General features: G+C 41.5%; 1 protein-coding gene across 7 annotated transcripts in view; it reads left to right on the forward strand.

The window, feature by feature from the left end:
- LOC146364572 (IQ motif and SEC7 domain-containing protein 1-like) overlaps window positions 1-23,363 on the forward strand; it is a 98,780-nt gene extending 75,417 nt beyond the window's left edge. For 4 of the 7 annotated variants that reach the window (XM_084917413.1, XM_084917414.1, XM_084917416.1 and 1 more), the window contains 13 exons: window positions 8,332-8,611; window positions 8,836-10,112; window positions 10,752-10,913; window positions 11,253-11,375; window positions 11,791-11,957; window positions 12,213-12,352; window positions 13,381-13,410; window positions 15,282-15,407; window positions 15,491-15,590; window positions 15,848-16,009; window positions 16,391-16,567; window positions 18,294-18,343; window positions 19,690-23,363. In XM_084917413.1, coding sequence (XP_084773539.1) covers window positions 8,332-8,611; window positions 8,836-10,112; window positions 10,752-10,913; window positions 11,253-11,375; window positions 11,791-11,957; window positions 12,213-12,352; window positions 13,381-13,410; window positions 15,282-15,407; window positions 15,491-15,590; window positions 15,848-16,009; window positions 16,391-16,567; window positions 18,294-18,343; window positions 19,690-20,217 — 3,322 coding nt within the window. In that variant the 3' untranslated portion in view covers window positions 20,218-23,363. Of the gene's footprint in view, window positions 1-1,513; window positions 1,776-7,604; window positions 7,871-8,331; window positions 8,612-8,835; window positions 10,113-10,751; window positions 10,914-11,252; window positions 11,376-11,790; window positions 11,958-12,212; window positions 12,353-13,380; window positions 13,411-15,281; window positions 15,408-15,490; window positions 15,591-15,847; window positions 16,010-16,390; window positions 16,568-18,293; window positions 18,344-19,689 lie in introns of those variants that run through there. The other 3 variants (XM_084917418.1, XM_084917415.1, XM_084917419.1) reach the window with 3 other exon arrangements.
- The last annotated feature ends 86 nt before the right edge of the window (window positions 23,364-23,449 follow it).

Here is a 23,449-nt window from a genome sequence, read left to right on the forward strand (position 1 = left end):
ACAGATTTATTATTGCTTTTGTTCCCATTTTTGTTTATGGTGTGTTTGCGTGATAGGTGAGTTCTGTAAGTTGAGTCAACTATCTTGCAGCTCCATAAGGCATTAGCAGCTGTAGCCGCCACAGTACGGGTCAAGGTCTCAAACTGAAATAGACCAGTTGGCCGGTTACTGTCTGTCTGCTTGCCTTTCTGCACATACTCATTGTGACTGAGTCACACGTTGCAAGTAAGTCTCCCCAGCTGTGATCCATGACACATGTTGAGATACACTTGCTTTTTCTCCTTAAGTAACCCTTTCTTATGCTTTTGTCTCTCATTCTGCATCTTTCATTTGAAGCCTCAGATGAAAACAGTTCGGACAAGGTGATCATTTTAGGGGTTCGGGTCTGTAATTAGAAGAATTCAGGATCCCTCTCTTTTACAGACTGGTGTGGACGCCTCTGTGGATGATTGGTGTCCCTGTAAACTGGCTCCATGTGGGAGTCATTCTCCTCTGTTTCCTGTGCCTGTTGTCATTAGATAGAAAATACCTTTGGCTTGGGGGCAGTTTACTCCAACCCCCTTTTCTCAGAGGGGTGATTAGTCTCTGCCCTGTCTCAACAACACTGTGAAGTCCAGAGACAAGACACCATCACAGTGTGTGTGTTTGGGGCTTGGTGAGGTTTGCGCTGATGGTGCAGTACGAGGGGAATTTTACACAGTGTGTAACACTATCTATGAAGCAGTGTTTGTTTCAAGGCGAGTGAAAATTGAAGACATAAAGATAGACAGCTTCTATTGTGTATCTGTTGTGATTTTCTGCAGCGAAAGACACCGAATCTGTAGCCCTTTTCTTAGTGCACATCTTAACAGTCACTGCTCAGCCCTGAAAGGCTCTATTAATAGAGGCGCTCTCTTTTATTTGCAGTCGCTACCAAGTCAGTCCTTTTCCTTTTGTGTAAAAAGAGCTAACAAAAGATCCTGACATTCAAACACTCCAAACCCTGTTTCCTTCAACCACTCTCTTTTTTTTCTTTAAGTCACCTCATACTTTATTGTTTACCCATTTCTCTCTGTTCCATCTCACTCCTATTTTTCTACTATACCTATATGCACTTAACTCAGCTGCCACTCTCTTACCCTCCCTCCTGGCTTTTTTTTTTTTTTTTTAGTGCATTGGTTTATCTTTTATTCCCAGCTGTCACTCTCTCAGTCTCTCCTTTTCATGTCTTTACACTTTGATAGCGTGCCTGAAAAACATGACTTTCTTTTCCACGTCGCCTCCTCTCTGGTCATGTGTGTCCCTTTCTCGCATGATAAGTGTTTCATCTCCATCTCTCTCTCTTCCTGCCCAGCTACAGAGCCTCCACACTTTCACACCCCCTTCCCAGCACCCCGCCCTCTTCCATACCGCTCGGGCCCTGGCAGAAACTCACACTCCCCTGTCTCATAGCCTCCACCCCCCTTATACTCCTACCAGCCCCGCGCACTGACGACAGAGGGAAGAAAGACTGCCACTTAGTACTGACCATGCACGCCTACCATCTATAGGAAACTGCTATCACAAGGCAACGAAATGAAAACGTCTGTAAGTGGCAGAGAGCTACAAGCTGTAGCAGATGGCAGTTTTGAGTTGTGTCTGTCTTTTAGACGAGCCTTTTAGGGAGCACTGGGGACTGGTGAGGAGATCTGCTAATGTTTGGAGTACATCTTCTTACAAGTGCTGGCCAGCATGTGGTGTTTGCAGTGTAATTCAGAGAAGACCCAGTCACTGCTGGAGCTGGAGCTGAATAGCTGGTAAGAGTAATAGGAGAGTGTAAACTGTGCTTGTTTTAATGTGTGAGTGTGTGTGTTGTCATTGAATGAGGATACACCTGGCTGCTAACCCTCATAAGCCTGTGTTTGATAAACACAGGAGAGGAAGAGAGCTGCTATGAGTTTGAATCATTCACTGTATTCCAGGACTCCATTTATGATTTCACACGATCCTCTTATAACGACGGCAGTAATGTTTGCACTTTAAATTACTGACTTTTAAAGTGTTGTCTGCATTTCCAGCTTTGACTCCATTCTAATTAAAAACAGATCATGCCCTCTCTGTGCATCATTGTATGCATGTGCTATCATAATATGTTTAGTCTTACTGTACAGAATCCATCTGAGTTGGATTGTTCCCCCTCCGCTCCGTTGAAGGGCATTCCTGTGGTGTGTCGTGGCCCTCCCACTTACTTGGCCACGACTGTGTGCTCTTTCATAGCTCTGTCTTCAAGGGCAGGTGCTGAGCGTAGTGCTGGAGGACAGCTTAATGATTCATCACTGAAAGATAATGACAGTGGCTCAGTTGTTGTTTTTGTTGTTGCTGAATCTTGACATGAGGGATGGATGATCAGACAGAACCAGGACTGTTAGTTACTACGTGAGAGTAATATTGACTTTAGATTTCCTTAAGCAACAAGTCATTCAGTGGCATGTACAAACCATCAAATTACTCATCATACTGGCAGTGGCGTATGTTTCAGTTTGCTACTGTATACTTTTTTTTTTTTTTTTCATTATTGTGTGGACATTAAGTGGCACCTGATGAATGATTGCATACCTGTAATCAGCAAGCTTGATGCAAATAGAAAGGAACTTGAAGATTGTCCTCCACCAAGGCAATACCCAATTCAGCTTAGTTATCAAAAGGCTCTGCCTCAGCTCTCTCCTTGGCAGAGAAATGAAAAGCTGCTTTTCCGGTATTAATAGGAATTTTACTGTTGCTAATTATCCTCAATTGGCTATGGTTGTAGTTTTCAAAACAAAGGAAAAATGTGCTTGTTTTCTCGGGTATAGCTATTTAATACCCTTGGTTCTGATAACATTAGATGCCAAATGGCAGTCTGAAATATATAAAGACAGTCAGATCCTAAAACTCTCATTCTGAATGATACAACTTACAGTAGTTGACAGCCACGAGGCTTATGAGACTCCAGTTGACTATATACTGTCTGCTGCAAACTGTCAGGAGCATTACTGTCAGTCTGCTGGCCAGAGCAGCGTTCCAGCTCGTAGCTTTGTCCAACTGTAAATTCCCAACTTGCTTCTGTGTGTGTTTTTTAGAGCAGCTAAAAAAAGTAATTCATTAGTCCAATTATTGGTACTGAAATGACAAATACACCTGAGTGTTTTCTGGCAATTCGAGCTTTTAATGCTGGGTTTCATCATTATGCCTCTGTGTGGTCTGCGAGACCTTTTACCTGAAAAGTTTATTCCATCACATCTGTGTGCAGTGAGATCTGGTGTGTGCATCTGTATTTATGAGCTCTCTGAGTTGCTTTCAAAAGAGGGAAAAACATCTGCTTTTGTTGTGCTTGGAGCGCATGCTGTCACTGCATGTGGGGTGTGCGGTGCGGTATGGAAGCGCTGTTTTGTTGTATTAGAAGGGTCACTTCACAGCCTCTGTTCAGATACACACATAAAGAAATATATTTCTATAAATGGTAAGGTCCTACAAAGAAGCTACAGAAGAAAAGTAACTTTTTTTTTTAATCAGATTTGACCTTCCTCTGTAACTTTACAGGTACTGTAATTTAATATATAACAATGTCTAGATTGTTCCCCAGCAAAAATGTTTTCAAACATACATGAGTCTTTTCTCTGCACATGCTAACACTTTAAGAAACTCCCCCATGAGCTGGCTTGGTTTCAATGAAATCTCACTACATTACTTACATGTTTTTAAAGTTGGAAAAATGGCAAAAGTGAGGCTTTGAATGCAATGCTAGTAGAAATATTTTTTCTATGGGTGTATCGCTTTAGTGTTTACAACTGAGTTATGCTTTAGTTTGGTAAACTTCTCTGTGACGTTGCTTGGAAGTTGTGCTAGTTACACACTGCAGCAGTCTCTTCCTCTCTAACTCCAGCCTGTACTTCATTAGCCTTCTGCTATTCCCAGAACTCCTGTAGATGTGACTCCTCTTTTCCGGGATGGAGGAATGTTTCTCCCTCAGGTCCGACTGATGGTATGGGTTGAGGCCTGGGCAGGGGCCTCGGCCTGTTTGTTCAGGATGTGTTTGGAGGAAAGAAAGATTGTCGATTCTCCCCCCACCACCCCTCCAAATCCCTGGATCCTGTGGCTGAAAATCACTGCCAGCCGTGCTGACGTGCTTATCCATGCCTACATCAGAGCTCATGGAGGGGGGGAGTCCTGGTGGATAAAGAGCCAGACGGAGGGACAGTCGGGGCTAATATTGTGAGATCATATTTCAAGGCTTGTACAGTCACTATCAGGAAGTGGTGTGGCATGACATCACTGCTTCCCCCACCACTCATCAGTGGGTTCCACAATGCTCACATATTAAACATGTATAAAACATTAATTTCAAAGTCATTTGAAGCCACTTGTATCCACCGAATAATTAATATCTGACTCTGTAATAGTTCTCCCGCTCTTTTCCCCTTTTCCACCAGCCATTTAAGCTTAAAGTGCAGTGCAGATGTTAAAATGATGCACTCTCTTCTATTCCCAGCTTTTTCCCTCCATCACTGGCAGCTGACCTCGCTCTGTAGAGTTTTCACTGACTTCTCTTGCAGTACAGCAGTACTTATTCTCACTCTCTTTCTTCCATTTGCTTTCACTCAAACACTCTTTGGATGCTAGGTTGGTAAAAAGCAGAGTAGTTATTAACAAAAGTAGTAAAGAAGCTGGCTCACAGGTCCCACCCGGGGAAAATTATTACAGTTAAAGTTTTAACTTTTGCCTTAATATGTTTTTAAATTAATATAATTATTATTTTTCTTTTTAGATGTGCACTGCTGTAATTATTAACGGTGGCATGCATATTGTGTTTTCAGTGATTTCAATTAAACTCAATTCGTTTTACCATCTTATTAGCATAAATTGAAATTTATTTTGGTTCATAAATAATTACAGAAGCAATTAAGCAAAACAATGAAAAGGCAATTATTCCCAACAAATTGGTACAAAAGAAAAAAAATATTTAAACTGCATTACATAATGATAGCAATACTTTAGTCATCCTAAGAGCTCTGTCAGGTTACCGTTAGCAGGTAAATACTGAGATTAACATTCTAACATTTTCACATTAACAGTGCTAAGCTTAAATAACATCTACGGGGTCTAGTGAAGCAGATAAGACACGCAAAATTGACCTGATAATGGTGCTAGATGAAAATTAGGAGGATCAGTAAAGTCATTAAACTCACTGTGTGTACAAAATGTCATTGTAAGCAACGCAAAAATTAAAATGAGTTGAGCCACCGACCCAAAAATGGACATTGGTGCTGGTTTGGCTAAAAATGTTTGTAGACTTTGATTACAAACCATCATTTTGGTATTAAAAGAAAAATGAAGCCAAATGAACTAACAAAGTCTATGTCAGAGAAATGTCACATTTGTTAAATGCCCACTCCTCCTGACTAATGTCCAAATCCCTTGTGTCATCATAACGTTAATTCTTCATTTATCTCAAATGAAGAAATAAAAAAAACAATGACTGCCACCTGCAAGCACACAGTGACAGCACACACAGTGTAATTTTTAACTCCAGGGATGACAGCTTTGACAGATGGTTGGGAACTTTTATCCCAGCTGTGATTATGCAATGAAGTATGATCTTGAATGTGTTTTGCTAGGTACTAGCGTTGTTCCAGCTATGTAAAGGGCAAGTCTGGCTCTGTTGCTGTGCACTGGTCCATACTAAAACACTATGTGTATTTTCTACCCGGAGGGGAGTTGGTAAGCATTTACTTAGCTTGAAGTTTCACTGTCTGACTGTGGGTTTGGCTGACCTTGAATGGCTCATCTCCACTCCCTCATAAGTTTACTGGCCATTTTACTAGATACATCTTGCTAATACTTGTTTGAAGCTCCTTTTGCCTTCAGAAATGCCTTAAATATTTGTGCCACAGATACAGCGAAGTGCTGGAGACACCCGCAGAGATTTTGGTCCTTATTGACGTGTTAGCACCACACAGTTGCTGCAGAATTGTGAGCTGCAAAACCATGAAGTGGATCTCCTGTTCCACCACATCTCAAATGTGCTCTATTGGTTTAAGATTTAGTGACGATGGGGCCATTTGAGTACAGTAAACTCATTGTTATGTTTAAGAAACCAGCTTGAGATGATTTGAGCTTTGTGACGTGACACATTAAGCAGCCATCAAAGATGGGTACACTGTGGTCATAAAGAGATGGGCGTGATCAGCCCATTAGTTTGGTAAGCTGTGGTGATTTAACAATGCTCAGTTAAGAAATATCCCCTACACAATTGCATTGTTGATACCAGTGTGAACCATTGATACAAGGAAGAATGGATCCATGCTTTCATGGTGTCAACACCCCTACCATCTGAATGACCCTCAAACCAGGCACAATTTTTCCACCCATCTCTTTTCTAGTTTTGGTGAGGTCATGCAAATTGTAACCTCAGTCTCCTGACAGGAGAGTTGGCTGACAAGAGTAATACCAGTGTGGTCATCTGGTGCTGTAGCCCATCTGCTTCAAGGTTTGTTGTGTAAGTTGTTCAGAGATGCTCTTCTGCGTAACTTGTAATAAGTAAAAATTTTAGTTACTTTCCCCCTCCTGTCAGCTTGAAGCAGTCTGACCCTCACTGGATAGTTTTTCCTTTTCAGACCATTCTCTGTAAATCATAAAGATGGTTGAAAATCCCAGTAGATCAACATTTTATGAAATACTCAGACCAGCCTGTTCGGCACCAACAACCATCCCACATTCAAAGTCACTTAAATCCCCTTTCTTCCTGATTGTGATACTTAGTTTGAAATTCAAGAGGTTATCTTGGCAGTGTCTGCATGCCTAAACATATTAAGTTGCTTCATTCCATTTTTGAATGGGTGTACCTAAGAAAGTGTCCTATGAGTGTGTTCTTTCCACTTGCATCCAAATGCCATCTTAGTTTGTGGAATTAGGCTGAGTATTTTTGGGACTGTGCTTTTCCTAAAAATTATTAATGATGGTTTGGCAGCCAAGTGCAATCTGTTTTAATATTTCACTCTAAAATCTTTAGTTGAAAAGCAGTAGTGCTTTTTTGGAGGGGGGCGTTATTCTCCAAAGCATTTGTGTTGATCTGAAAACGAAGGTGCCTGAAGGCTTTGCAAACATCCATGACTCATATGTTAATCACTAATAATGACTTGCCTTAAGCCTTGCAAGTGTAGTTATTGCAATTTTGAAAACATTTTCAATTTCTGTTGCACTTTCTCTGTTAATCACAAATCTAGGGACATCAAAAGACATGATATGGGTTGTAAATCCAGTTCAAATCCTCGGAAGTCACAAAAAGAGTTTACACTTATATTACAGTACATTTGCCATCTGAACTCTTGAACCAAATTCAGTTCCACTTTTTCGCTTGTGCTCTTTGCTGTGTTTGACAGGCTGTTGCCGAATGTTGATTTCAGGCAGTCCAATAAAGGAAGTAGATGTGTACGCTGCATGGGTGTGTCAAGTCACAGTTCAAACACATTAGGCTGCCAGTGAACTGTGCATTAATCGTATCAGAGGAGAAGGGAAGAAAGTTAGTTGGTGTGATGATAGTTACAGAGCGGGTCGGCACCTCTGAAAGGCATTTCTGTTTTTTGACTGAGGGGTCACTGAAGTTATATTTACTCACTCTTCTCCAAACTGGACTTTGTAACGAGAATTGGAACAGAGTGTCGTCGCTACTGCGAATATGATGTAATTCTCCTGGGCCACTGATTGGCCCCTGAGCTGACATAAACCTGGATTTCCTGGAGGATTCTGTGTACTCTGGACTTCATTTGACAGAAAGAATGGTGGACAAGATATGGAGGAAGAGTTGGCATTTTATTGAAAATAGACGGTCTCTTCGTAAGAGGCAGACCTCTAGTGTGGTAGAATGTAAGAGTGAGTGAGTAATCGCTTGTTTTTTGTTCCTTTCTCAGTATTTGTAAAGGAAGCAATTGCACAAGGAGTGTGTCACTGCAAATGTATTTTATTTTAGGAGCGGTTATGTGTCTTTTGTGTCTCCTAAATGTGGTACAGCAAAAACTATGACACACTAGTAATTTCTTCTGTGAAATCTATTAGTATCAGACAGCTTTGAATTTAATTAAGTGTGGTTTATGCAGTATGTCAGGATCGCATGCCCCAGAAAAGGCTATATTCCTTCACACCCATGCTATTGTGCAATACCATATTTCTAATACCATACTTAATTGTATATAACGGATATTTAACTTAAGCTACTCTTTGTTCAGGCATTTTGGGATTGAACTAACCTGATAATATTTAAATCCAGTACTGCCTCAGAGATTTTTCTTTCCTTCTACCGTCTCTAATCATCCATCCATCTCTTTCCTGTCTTTGTAGTGTGGAAGGGGATGCACGGCCCAGTGATAGTGGCCCTTCCTTGGATGGGGGAGCCAGCTATGGCCAGGGTCCCGTGACCCACGGCTCAGCCATCAGCCCCGACCGATTTGACAGCCCACTTTACAGCCACGGGGTCCAGCCTGGGCCTCAGAGGCCCCGACGACCCAAGCTCCAGCACTCACAGTCCATCCTCCGTAAGCAGGCTGAGGAGGAGGCCATCAAGCGGTCCCGATCGCTCTCTGAGAGCTATGAGCTCTCTGCTGACCTCCAGGATAAACAGGTAAAAGACTGTTTTTGACAGAAATTCAAAGAGTCACATGATATATGTTTTTAAAAAATCATATAATTTGAATCTTTTCTTGTCAGAAAGCTAGCTGTGTAAAGAACACTTTGTTAGCTTCTAACAGGACATCCACGATGATGACTTGATAGACCATCTGCAGCTAAGAAAACCAATTAAGTAACCCATGGGTCTTACAGTTAATTTACTTGTGTTTTTGCTAGGTGGAGATGCTAGAGCGCAAATATGGTGGACGATTCATAACTCGACATGCAGCTCGAACCATTCAGACGGCGTTCCGCCAGTATCAGATGAACAAGAACTTTGAACGTCTCAGGAGTTCTATGTCAGAGAACCGTATGTCCAGACGCATTGTACTTTCTAACATGAGGATGCAGCTCTCATTTGAGGGCCCCGAAAAAGTCCACAGCTCATACTTTGAGGGGAGGCAGGTGTCCATGACGGAGGATGGCACCCCGCTGTCCATGGTGCAGTCAGAATGCGGAGATATAGAGGTTCACCAGCAGGCCAACATGGCACACCCTCCACCGCAGGGTGACCTTACAGATGCCATCACAGAGCTGGAGGACGCCTTTTCAAGACAAGTCAAGTCTCTGGCTGAGTCGATAGATGATGCTCTGAACTGTCGCAGCCTTCAGGGGGATGAGGGTCCTGACCCAGAGGCTATCGGCTGCTCTGAGAGACAGGGGGATGTGCAGTATCAGGTGAAGTCCCACCATAGGGCAGCTGGACGGATGCGCGATGAAACCATGGCGTCTTATAGCGATGTTACTCTGTTCATCGATGAGGAGGACATGTCCCCTTCTATTGCCTTGTCCAGGTCAGGGGACCAGCCCTCCAGCACAGAATCAGACTTACGATTGCGGTCAGTTAACTCCTCCCAGGAATACTGGCCTATTGACCCCAAAGATGAGGGTCGTGACACAGACACAAGCTGCCGCAGCACTCCTTCTCTAGAGTGCCAAGAGCAGCGTGTTAGAATGGACCATCTTCCTCTGTTGACCATAGAACCTCCTAGCGATAGCTCCGCAGAGCTCAGCGACCGGTCAGAGCGGAGCACTGTCAAACGGCCACCTGTGTATGAACCTCACGGCCACATTGTAACATCGTCCCAAGCAAGCCCCAAACACATTTCCCATGGGCCCCCACCACGAGCTCCCTCCCGTGACGACGACGCGCCTCTTCGCCACCGCCACAGACAGTTAGAAAGTCACTTGGCTATCAACGGCTCAGCTAACAGACAGAGCAAGTCAGAGTCCGATTTCTCCGATGGGGACAATGACAGCATCAATAGCACATCAAACTCAAATGACACCATTAACTGCAGCTCTGAGTCCTCATCAAGAGACAGCCTGCGAGAGCAGACCCTAAGTAAGCAGACCTACCACAAAGAGACTCGCAACAGCTGGGATTCGCCCATATTCAGCAATGATGTTATCCGGAAGCGACACTACCGCATCGGCCTGAATCTCTTCAACAAGTAGGTACTCTGCTCTGCTGGAGCACATGCTTGACCTGCGTTTGTAGTGAAGGCCAAAAACGCATGTTGCTGCCATCACAGATGTTTCTTCTGAACTTCATAAATTTTGATCCTTTATAGTTTGTTTGTTTTTTTAAGTTAAAAAAAATCATTAAAAAAATGAATTTTATTAGGAATAAAAAAAAAAAAAAATTTTAAAGAAAAATGGAATAGAAAAAAATAATAAACTTACTCAACATGATGAAACTCATATTGAAAAGTACAAACTGTAATACCTCTATTTGTGTTTGACAAACAGCAGTTCTATTGTTTGCTTAGTAAGACTGGTAAAACTAAATTGCACCATCACTGCTTTAATATTTCCAGAGATATATTTCTTTCTTAATGAAAGACTTTCACTCATCTGTATTGCTTAGATTTTATCTGACATAATTACATGACAATAAGATGAAAGGTTTGTAGTGTGTGTGTTTTGTTTTTAGGCCTGTGTCAAAATTTTGGGTAATAACAGTAATATAGATGGATTCTCTAAGAACTCAAGATTAAGCAGCAGCATATTCTTCTTCCCAGTTTAAAAATGTACCAGCATCTGTCCAGGAATTAAAAACAAACCATCCGTGGACATGTTGAATTTTTCAGGAAGCCAGAAAAGGGCATTCAGTATCTTACTGAGAGAGGATTCATCCCTGACACGCCAGTCGGAGTGGCTCACTTCCTGCTGCAGAGAAAGGGGCTAAGCAGGCAGATGATTGGAGAATTTCTTGGCAATCGACAGAAGCAGTTCAACAGAGATGTCTTGGAGTAAGTATCGCCACAGGAATGATCAAAAAAATATTGTTATTACTGACAGCAACATAATCCAAAGCATACTTAGTTTTGTTATTTTAAAAAGGAGTGTGGTACATATAAAAACAGTTAAGCAATTGCTCAGAGGATTTACTCGACGAAGATCCCACAGTCTATGAGAGTGACTTATGGCACCAATATGACAAGAATTCACTGACATATCCTCCATGATAGAATCTGGGCCAAACCATCCCTGTTGAGCTACCAGTGAATGAGGATGAGCACAAAAACTGTGGCAGTCTGTGTTTTGATGTATTTGCCTTTTTTCTCTTCATCCCTCTCCTCACGTACCAGCTGTGTGGTAGACGAAATGGACTTCCAGGGCATGGAGCTCGACGAAGCCCTGAGGAAATTTCAGAACCACATCCGCGTCCAGGGTGAAGCACAGAAGGTGGAGCGGCTCATTGAGGCGTTCAGGTTGGGGTTTTATGCCGTATATGTAAAAAAACAAACAAACTGCAATATAAACTTTTTTTTTTTTTATTTTTGAGAAAGTTTAGTGACCTAATCCTCCTACTGAAAATGGATTTATTTACTATGATCATTAAACCGAGCTGATTCTTAACGACCCCTGTGTATTTCATGTAGTCAAGTGCAGTAAAACATTAGCATTAGTGTTCATAATACTGAAAGCATTTTAATAAACATCATCGGTCTTCCTCACAGCTGTGTCATCTGCATAATTATTGGTTCATAAAGAGAACCCATTTACTTCTGTTTTCTTCAGGCAGTGTTGAAAACATTTCCTCACTCTGACTCGCTTGTATCGAGTTTAGAGTCTGAGTTTTACTCTTCCTTAACATTACTTAATGCTCCCGTTTTCTATTTTTAGCCAGCGCTACTGCATCTGTAACCCAACAGTAGTGCGGCAGTTTAGGAACCCTGACACCATCTTCATCCTAGCTTTTGCAATCATCCTCCTCAACACCGACATGTACAGCCCCAACGTCAAGCCAGAGAGGAAGATGAAGCTGGAGGACTTTATCAAGAACTTAAGAGGTAACAGAAAACTGTTATTATGAAATACATGTGAAGGCATTATATATTGACCTTAATGGGGCAATATGTAAAATTCAGCTTCAAAAATAAATTAAACCTTTCACCACAGAGGGGCAGAGTAGGTGACCGACCCTTACAATTTGAATCCTCTTTGCTTTATTAATATCTTCTCTCACTATCCTGACCTTTTAAAAAGAAAAAAATCCTTTTATTGTTGTTCTAATCCTTGAGGTGTATGTGTACGTTGACTTTCAGGTGTGGATGATGGAGAGGACATACCCCGGGAGACTCTGGTCGGCATATACGAGAGGATTCGTAAACGAGAGCTCAAAACCAACGAAGACCACGTCTCCCAGGTGCAGAAGGTTGAGAAGCTCATTGTGGGAAAGAAACCAGTAAGTTATGTGTTTTTTAATCTTTCTGTTAAGGTCACAAAATTGTTAGTTGGATTTCTTATTTTTCATTTTTATTACAACGCAAGACATCACAGACCAGGGCATATCTTTTTCCCTCTCCTACGTAGCTTATTTCAGAGAAGGAACGCTAAGATGTAGAAAAGTCCTCAGACACACACTGGTGATTTCAACACACACAAGGCCTTTGTGAAATGTCGCACACTGCTGCAGTCTGATGAAAAATAGGCACATCCTGCCATTTTAACACAATATAGTACCAAAGTAGATTTAGTGGGGAAAGTAATTGCTATTCTTGAGCAGAGCAAAATCTATTTTTCTTTAACTGACTGGCATTAGTTGCATTGCTTTAATCCGTTGATTAGTTATTAGTCTGTTTATCTCTTTCCATACATACTGGATCAAAGTTATTATCAGATTTTGTTCTCCCATTACTCCATTCCCTTGTAGGCAGCTGGAGACAGCCTTTCTGCAGTATTCTGCAGGCAATACTGTTTCTGCCATGTGTGAAGGTTAAAGGTGTGATTAACTTACCCTCAGGGAGAGGCTCGTCTGGCATGGATGACTTTGTTTTAGTCGGTTTTCAGATGAATGGAGTCTGTTCTGCTCTGCCAGTAATAATTAAATGTATTGAAAAATGATTCCTTGTCACCATTTAGCTGCATAATTAAGGAGGACACGTAGTAAAACAGTTTAACATAAAAGCCATGCTGGAAATCCTCTCTATAATAATCAGGTCCACTAGTGCTGGCACAGCATCTGTATTCATTCCAGTATCGTTATTGATTCTTACAAATCTGAAGATAAAGAAAAATTGACGACTTTTGCACCAAACCAATAAGGTGCATGCATTTTCATAGGCATTATAATGGGAAAACTGTTAACAAGGGCAAATCCTTCTTAAGAAGGGAATATATATATAATTATTTTTTTAAGTTATAAGAAGAATTAGTGCAAATAATCTCAATATATTAACTGCACCTAACATCTTCTCTGTCCTCTCTTTTTAGATTGGATCTCTCCACCATGGCCTGGGATGTGTAAGTAGATTATCTGTAAATCAGATGATCATTTATTATTCTTTGTTTCACTTTGCGTCTCTGTCTCTGTAGTGATTCCTCCACATCATGCAGTTACTTTTTAAGTCAGCTTTCCAAGACTGGCAACGACTTTTCCCTGAGACATTACACTGGTTGGTGAGAGATGGACAGTTAGTGTTTTACGCTGGTGGCAGAATCAAAAGACATAAATTTTTGGGTGGCGCTAAGCTGCAGCGTTTACAAATTCTGTGCTCAGCAGGGTGTATATCACTGCTGTGTGCTTGTCACATCAATCCTTAAGGAATGATCTGTGCTAAGCTGACTTAGCACTAGTAGTGCATTCATTTCAGTGCCACGTATTTTGGCTTTTTATATATGTAAGGCCACCTAAGTTTTCATCATTGCGCACAGTAACCTAAGTATTTAAAAAAAACAACAATAAAAAACCCAGCCTATCACCCGTTACTGTCAAGTTATTGAATACTCTCAAAGAGAACACCTATTGGATCAGTCTACACAGTGTGCATTTGTACGACTGTTGGATTGATGGCTCATTACTCTTTCTTGGCATTTTTGTGGGACTTGCTACAGGAAAATAAATCACTAAACTTTGAATTCAAAAAGAAAATCCAGCAGCAGCATTCACTGTTGGACAATTTTCCCTGTGTCATGAAAAGGGTGGAGAATCCAAAACATCAGGTGGTTTTGTTATGCTAGCATGACTTCATTTGCATCCTTGCTACTGCCAACAAGAATGTGTGGGGGAGCATTGGAGAAGACTTGAGCATGGTTGCTTAAAACATGCTCCACAGCTGTGTCACCTGTCAAACTGGTGCAAAAATCCAAAGAAGCTTTCATGTAAGAATCATTTTACAGGAAGAAATGTGAAATTCTAATCCTAAATGTCTTAAACATGTAATTAAGGTAAGTAAAGTAAAATATTATTTATATATCACCTTTTAAGACAAAGATCACAAAGCACTTCACAAAGAAATACCAAGACATTTAAAACAAAACGGACAAAAAGTCTTCGATATACAATTCTTACATATGCCTTTTTTTTTCCCAAAATAATGACATTTATAACAAACTAAAATATTTTATTTCTACAGTGGCTTTTGAAAACAGAATTGGTTCACAATATTTTGCAGAATACTACCATAAATTTCCATTATGCCTTATGAAACATGCAAAAAATTTATATTAGGAGAAGAAGAGTCACATTATTCATGAAAGGCAGTTCAGTTCAATTTAATACAGGTTTATTTGTATAGCCCCTAAATCACAACAGTTGCCTCAAGATGAACACTAAAGCTTTATAAAGAGTGTATGGGTGTATATTTATAAGCTATTCACGGTCACAGAGACCGTGATTTAACATAGTCACATACCAGTACGAAAAAACTCAGTTTTTTAAATTTAATATGCATTTAATATTTCTGTTAAATCTTATGTAAGGATCTCTTATGTGTGCCATGTTTACTTAAGAGCATAATTATCTGCTCAATAATAAGTGTTCGTCTTTTTTATTGTAAAATGTAAAAGGTTTTTTCGGAAAGGATACATCTGTGATTCCTTGCTCTTGGCTCCTTCAGAAGCCTCCTCTCTCTTTGTACATTGGAGCGCTTTAGGAGTTTGAAGATCTTCCCTAATGGCAGAGGTTAACAATTTCTAGGTCACTGGAGGAAATAGGAAGTGAGGAGGCATAAGTTGGCATAATGAAAAGCGCCCAAGGGAGGAATAAATTAGTCATCTCTTGGCCATACCTTTTTCAAATTTGCAGATGGAGAATAACTTCTGTTCCTTGTTACGCAATGGACTGAGGCCATAATTACCTCTAAAGTGTTGTGCTGTTTTCCTCTGCCTTGTAGGTGTTATCGCTGCCGCACCGTAGACTGGTGTGTTACTGCCGTCTGTTTGAAGTGCCAGATCCAAACAAGCTCCAGAAGCTAGGCCTGCATCAGCGGGAGATCTTCCTGTTCAACGACCTCCTAGTGGTAAATATTGCCCTGTCCTCTCCCTTCTGCCTCCCCTCCCCTGTCCAAACCGTCCTTACAGGGTTGTTTTTGTATAATTTCAGGTAACCAAGATTTTCCAGAAAAAGAAGAATTCAGTGACCTACAGCTTCAGACAGTCCTTCTCTCTATATGGGATGCAAGTCATGCTGTTTGAAAATCAGTGTAAGTTGCACTGAGAGTTTCCGTTTATTATATTCCGTGCAGCATGCTAGCTGACAGTATTTACATCACACATTTTGACGTTGCACATTAACACTGGCAGCTGGAATGGGAAGTTGGACCAAATGGGCTGCGACGTTGTTTATACTCTCCAAAACTTCAGACAGAATTCACCCGATGGGTTTCGCCTCGGTTTTGATCAATGAACCTTTTGTAAATGACTCTCTCTCTTTCTCTCTCTGTGTTTCCCATTGCCCCAGATTATCCAAATGGAATCAGACTTACATCAGCGATACCAGGTGCAGACATCAAAGTGCTTATCAACTTTAATGCGCCCAACCCCCAGGACCGCAAGAAGTTTACAGATGACCTACGAGAGTCCATTGCTGAGGTCCAGGAAATGGAGAAATACAGAATAGAGTGTGAGCTGACCGTTTCCCCTCCCAACCCACCCACCCTCGTTACTCTGTCTGCTTCAGGCTGTGTAAAGTAGAAACAGAGCATGGGTCTCATTACTCAAATGCAGCAGATTTCAAGAGAGAATGTTTACAAAGTTCACAGGATGGTTACCAGAAGGGGCGGCAGATTATTGTGGACATTAAAGCGGTTTCCATTTTTACATACAAGAGCAGGATGTTAAAAATTAAGCATATCAATACTGCACACCTCATAAATTTCAGGCAGCAAAGGGTGGCTTAATACGTAACAGAAAAAAAATGCATTCGATGGCCAAAGTGAGATGTAAAACCGCTGCCACTTACCTCAGTCTTTCCTTGGCTTTTTTTTTTTTTTAAATATTACAGCTGAGCTGGAGAAGCAGAAGGGGGTAGTGAGGCCCAGCATGTCGCAGAGCTCTGGCCTGAAGAAGGAAGCAGGCAATGGGAACATGAACCGGGCCAGTCTGGATGATAGCTATGCCATGGGTGAGGGCCTGAAGAGGAGCGCCCTCAGCAGCTCCCTTAGAGATCTCTCTGAAGCAGGTATAGCCAAAACATCTTTGCTTTTACTAGCTGGGAGAAGTACACTCCTTCTGTCATCCACATCTTTATGATGATATCAAGGGGATAAAAATAGCAAAATGTTGTTTCACAGCACCATACCTTCTTCTTACCTTTAAATCCATAATCTAACACCCCCTCCCTCCCCCACTCCCCCATGACTGGATGGTTTGGTCTGGACGGTGTTTCCTGTCAGTGTTGAGCCTCTTTTGTACTCAGCATACTTTGTTTTAGAGAGACCTCAACTTTCCACAGCTCAAAGACTGAAAACGGACCTGTTTAAGAAGAGGTTTAGCAATGCAGATTTTTCTTTTCACTGACTGATGAAACCGACAGGCAGGTGTCACCCCTGTTCATTTGGATGATTTATTATGAGCAGTTTTTTTTCCCCATTTGTGTTTTCATCATCACTTTCTTTCCCGTTATTTAGCACTTGTGCATTTGTTTAATCCAAAGACATTCCTTACAATCTGTTCCGTTTTAATCAGCAATCATGTCTCATTTCCTCATCTGTATGTTTATAAACAACACCATTCTTAAGCAGCAACGAGATGAAGACTTAGTTTCTGTCTTGGTGTTAAGAATCACTTCATACCCATGAATATCAGTGTTTAACACAGCTGCTGTGTCTCTGAAGCAAGAATACATTTCATTCATTACAGATAAGAGCTATGTGAAGTTATCAGGTGATTAACTTGATAAGAAAATGAAATCCAGTCGGGGGTCTGCCTCACTTGTTGGTAATACGATATGCTTTGTTCTTATGATCACTACCTGAATGGGAAATGATAGATCAGACAGTGAAGGAGTCTGTAGCAGAAGTCCATCTGCCCTCCTGTCTCCTTTGTTTTTTCAGTGCAGGACGTGGCATGTTAGTGGGGTCACTTTGGTTAAGTGTTTTTTATTTTGTTTTGTTTTTTCCTTTCCTGCCATGTGACATTTCATGTGTATTTACTGTGTTCTGCCCATACACATCAGGTATTCTCCTGTTTATGTGTAATTATTGGTCATATATCATTGGCTGAGTGTGCCTAACGATGGCAAAAGTGCTCTGTCCACCTTCAGACCTTTATATGCCTGTACATTCCATGTGCAGCAACCACTGTATTGCTTTTGATGTCTCCTCTGCGACTGTCACCGAGACTGGCTTTCTTGCCGACACTGACCTGGATGAAAATCTACATCTTGCGACAACATTAAAAATAAGTTGTCGAATTTCACGGAGGAAAAATAAAAACCGATAAAAAAAATAAAATCTGGGAAAATTCTGGTGAAGCAACAGTCCTGTTTGAGGTTTTTAGAAATAGCGGCTGTGTTTTGGTAAAACTTGACTGTGGACTTTTTTCCTTGTTCTGTCAAGACTCGAAGGTCATGTAGTCTGTATTTATTGAGATTTATGATAATACATTCAAACATCTTTAGGTATTGCTTGACTCAGCCTCCGTATTGCGATTTAAGAACAAAATAGCTGAAATTTGAACCTGAGTGAAGATGTGCCTTCCCCATAAAGAAAACCACAGTACCACCTGTCAACCACCACCTTCTCAGACCTGAATGCCCTCCCCCCTACCTGCCCATATTTGGATCTTACTCACAGTCACAATCCACTGCACTTTTCCCCTATGGGACTGGTGGGCGGCCTAAACGTGTGTAGTCGATCCAGAAGTGCTGTCGATCTCTAATCTCTGGTATTGCATGTCTCGGGCAGGCAAGCGTGGGCGTCGCAGCAGTGCAGGATCACTAGACAGCAATGTGGAAGTAAGTTGGAAGCAGCTGGTATCCAAGCTATTCTCTATGTGATGATGTGCACTGTGAAACACTCCACTTTATTTTTGGTCTTACACCTTCTTTGCTTCATAGACTCAGTCCATTTGTTTGGATCATTTATTTTTCTTCCTGGGATGCCTTATAACCTGCTTGCCTCAGTTAGTGTGCATGCGTGGGTTGCCTGCCTCTGATCCTGCCCCTTTTTTGGAAGCCAGAGAATTTCCCTGATTTGGTCATGTTATATGACCAATATACACTTTACCTTCAAACAAGCATGACTCTACTAATGCCTCCTCTGAACCCTCCCCTTGTCGCCTGTCTCTGTCTTTCATTCAATCACATCCAAGCGGTTTTCATTTGGTTCTTCTCTTTGGCAGGGTCGTAGCTCTGAAAGACACTAGGAAACTGTACACCCTCTCCAGCCTCTCTCCCTGTCTGGGTCTTTCTGTTTTTCTCTTATCCACAACCTCTCTTAAATGATGTAAGTTTCAGGGAGGAATGTAGCCTTCCTAGCCAGGGGTCTAGCAATGGGTTTCACATGGACTTAGAAAGATGTGGATTTCATTCATTCATATTTCACTCATTTCATGTGTCCATTAGTTCATGTGTCCAATTGTAGTCTTGGACGCTGTAAATTTCATTCTGCTTTCAAAGGCATCTTGTGGTCTTTCTCCAGTCTTAGATGAAGCATGTGCCAAAGGAAAAGTCTTTTTAGGGGAGTCACACCTGAATATCGAGTAGTGTTGGACCCAAAACATGGGGAAAAGTGTCCAGGCGTGTTGAGAAGTCTGCACATGAGCGCCTAGTTCCTCCTGCCTTCTGTCTTCTAGATGAATGCTACTGTGTGGATGATGAGTTTGCCTGCCCCACCCTCTGCATGTGGAAACTATGCCTCATTTGATTATAACACGTTGCATGTGTGACTCTTAGAGGGGTTGGCACATTGACTACAGTGAAGAAGATTTTTTTTCTTAACTTCCTTAATGTAATGATCTATATTTCTAACAGTATTTATTTAATTTCTCTTGTTGCAGATTTACTGTATGTCAAGGCAGTTAGTTCCCTTACAGCAAAACTTTTTTTTGGATTTAAGCTCCCTTCATCGTGAGGTCTTTTTCCCAAGCTAAAATTTTCCTAGTGTTGGTGCTGCCTCTCATGAAAACATTTTTGGTTTCTCATTTGCATGTCCTGTAACATTTTGCTACTTGTTTATCTGAAAAAAAGAAAACTGTGAATTCATCCTGCTGGTGCCTTGTAGCTATAATTTAGTGTAGGTGTTCTGCAGTAGCGCAGTGTCTCACAGACGCGCTGTTACCTTGTTTTTTTCCCTGCTGCAGGGGTCCATCATTAGCAGTCCACACACACGAAGGAGAGCCAACACGCCTCGCGAGAGCGTGCCCCGCGGCCATCCATCCATCCCTAACTCGGCATCGACTTCCATCCTCGGGTCGCTCTTTGGCAGCAAGCGAGGGAAACCGCCGTCTCAGAGCCACCCTCCTTTCCCCCAACCTGGTCACCCCACTCTCATATCGCACAAGCCCCACCCGACCAACCTGCATCACACGGCGCAGGTGGTGCACGCAGTGCAGACCCAACACCACGGCCACCATCCTCAGTACTGCACGCAGAATCCCCCGCCTTACCACCACCACCACCACTACCACCCCCCACCTCACACGCAGTACCACCAGCACCCAGCCTACTCCTCACACGCACACCAACACGGCCATTCGCAGCACGGCCATTACAGCCAACATTCCCACCACACCTCGCACTCGCAGCACTCTCACCACCACAGTCAGCAAGTGGGTTCGGCGCCTGGCGGACCCAAACCCAAACACAGTGGCATCAGCACCGTAGTGTGATGCTCCTAACTCAGAGAGGAGAAGCAAGGAGGGAACTTATTGAAGAAGGGACATTTGCTTACACCAAAGGGACTGACAGCATAACTCTATGGCCTGTCCACTGTGTTTCTGCTGCTGTGATGGAAACCAATCACATGCAGCCACCTTTTTTCACTTCCAGGTCCAATAAATATATGCAGGATGGATATTGGACTCAAATCTTCCACTAAGGGCCTTTACTAGCTTGCCTGATCAGGGACTTTGGTCCCATCGGGGTTTTGGGTGTACTGGGTATGGGTGGGGTTCTGCACAGGAAGATGCTCTTTGTTTTCCACAAACACCACCCGGCCGTGACAGCTGAGGAGAAAATAGGCTTTCTCACCAAGCTTCTCCATGCTGCTCCATTCCCTCAATAACCTGTCTTACCTTCACGTAACCACGGGGAAAAGATGGCCTGAGATGAAAACTCAGCTGACTGTTTTCTCTGTCGCAATGACATCATTTGTCGTGCTCAGCCTTTAGGAAGTCAGTTTTTCAAATCTTTGGTTTTGCGGATCCCAACATCATCTGAATGCTATTTGTTGTTGCCTCCTGTAGAGCTCATATGTAGTGAAAAACCTAGATGTAATCATTTCACACTAAATTAAATCAAAGGACAGGTGAAGAACTTGACTGAGTCAGTCATAGTAGTTCTAGTGCTGTACTTACTGTAGATGACAGCTATATGTGTTGTCTCCTAGCTCTCATAAATAAATGTGCCAATTATTACTGCATAATCTATTTAGTCAAGACTTCATGTACAGTATATTGTGTGTAAAGTAATTTGTAAGATTATACTTGCAATTATTATCAGCAAAAATGAACTTTATCAGTATTATACTGACTCTATGGTAACAGGATGTAGATCTGAAAGGAGTGAACTCCCATTTAGTCCGGCTGTTAATCTATTCTGGAATTTTTGCCTTTCCAAATGGATTAGAAAGAGTCTCTGGATGGCAGCTGTTGCATATGGGCCTCAAAATGCTGTGCAGTCACAGCTGAAGCTTCAAAGCAGACTTCACTTGTCAACTTTAGGAGCCGATAAAGTAGGTCGCTCGTTAGCTCTGCTTCCTTCCAATATTGTGGCTGCATAAGACGTAACGTAGTGAAGAATAACAGCGAAAAAGGCATTTCCAATGCTACGTGGCTCTGTTTCTGTTACAAAAGCAAAGTGCTGGACATGTTAAGTCTGTTGCCTTTAACATGTGCAACATCTGCCTCCTTGACTCTCAAAATCAGAAACATTTCTTAGCTCTTCTTTTTGCCTTGTTTAGAATATTTTTTTATTCACCAGGATTCGGTGAGTGAATAAAATCAGTTCTTACATAGTGAAGTATTTTTTCATATTTTTTTCTATTATATGTGCAATATCTTTGTACTGATTTTGTACATTAAGAACAAGCAAGGTGTCCCTCCTATCTGTGCATTTTTCGTGTTGCGTCATTATTTATTTATTTCGGTTTTTTGACCCCTGTCAAGAGTCTTTTCTCAGTAAATTAATGTCTGGCTGTCCTCACGGTCTCATTAGAGGTACAGACTTGGAGTTCAGTGGAATGTCAAGTAAGTGATAATTTTGCATGTAATGTTGTTGATGTGAGGCTATCCTCTGCACATTGTATAACAAGTCAGTGTTACCATAGCAAGTTTAAGTGCAATCATGTTCAGAAAATGCAGACTTGTACTAAAAGTGGAGGTCTCTTATCTTGTCGTCAGGACAAGATTCAGGTGAAAAAAGAAAAATCTTTTTTTTTTTTTTCATTCAAAATAAGGAAAAATATATAAATATATATATATATATAATACTTACACAGTTCACAGTGGAAAGAAGAATGTGTGTATATATTTTAATAAAAGGGAATATACTTCTCCTTGGGCTGAACAGAAATATTTTGCTGGATAAGCACATTTGAAAGAACACTTTCATTGTTTTCAGGAAATGCAGTTACAATATACAAAAATGCAAACTGAAGAAACAAACTGGGTATATGTAAAGAATAACTTTCTACATTCTACAAATAAAAGTCTATTCTAGTGTGTAAATTAGTGACAGTAAACTGTTTGTCCCGATATTCAGGTTGTAAATGTATTTTAACATTCACGAAGAAAAACCATCGCCATAAGTCAGGCTTACTCTCACACGTTTGTACTCATGTGAATTAAGACGGACATATCACATACTGGACATTAATGATCAGCTGAATGTGTCGCTCCACTGATATCATATCTTTGCTATAACTCTGATATCTTGGGATGATTTGAAACTGTTTAATCTGTTTATTTTTTGGTGTGTGTTGTAGTTCTTCAAATGTCTACAGTCATTCTTTGCGAGAAAGTACCCCGGCAATGCACTGCATGGATCTGATGCATCATGTGTCCTATTCACTGTGAGCTAATGGGGGGAGACAAAAAAAAGTTGGCCTATGAATTTTGACTTCTCCTTTGGTTTTGATTAGGTTGGAATTTTCAGATGTTGATGTGTTCTTGTTGTTCCATGTTAGCCTGGTAGTTACTAAAGCTCAGCATGCATTTCATCAACAAAGCCATTGTGTAAATTATAAACATGAAGAACATTGCACTTCCTTAGCTGAGGGCTTTCATCGTGTAAATACGGGATTTTGATGTGCAAACAGATGAGCTGCTTGGCTTAGAGGGTTTATCTTTATGACGCTGTTAAGGGACCAAGACTGGGGCTTAAAGGAGATGTACATAATGTGTATATGATCAGTACTCTATTCTCAAGTTAAGATCAGGATGTATATACATCACCTCATCGATGGATGTGAGGGGTGATATATGAACATATCGACTGTCTGCCTCCAGCAGTGGTGAACTGACATTTGCTGTAGAAATCAAAAACAGACTGTTAGGAAGTTTCCTGCCATTTACATCCAGCTCTCTTTTCATACGTACAACCCAGCGTACACACAGACAGATGACACACATCCTGCTGCAAGCTGTTCAGTCTGGCGTGAGACACATTATAAAAAAAAGGAGGAGAGAGGAATGGCCTCATTTATATGTGCATTCTGTTTGTACAGTGAGTAGTGAGTCAGTAAGACCCCAGTTATTGTAAAACTTCAACTGTGACAATGTTGAACGCAAAATAAACAAATATATGACTTATGGTATACGTGTGTCGTTTGTTGTGACTCCATGGTTAATAAAAATCAGTCTGTCTTCCCCCTCTTTTTGGGCCGGGCATTTCACATTAGGG

This window comes from Perissodus microlepis, chromosome 20, assembly GCF_051167445.1.
Source record: "Perissodus microlepis isolate ML-2025 ecotype Zambia chromosome 20, ASM5116744v1, whole genome shotgun sequence".
In the NCBI taxonomy this organism is placed as follows: domain Eukaryota; kingdom Metazoa; phylum Chordata; class Actinopteri; order Cichliformes; family Cichlidae; genus Perissodus; species Perissodus microlepis.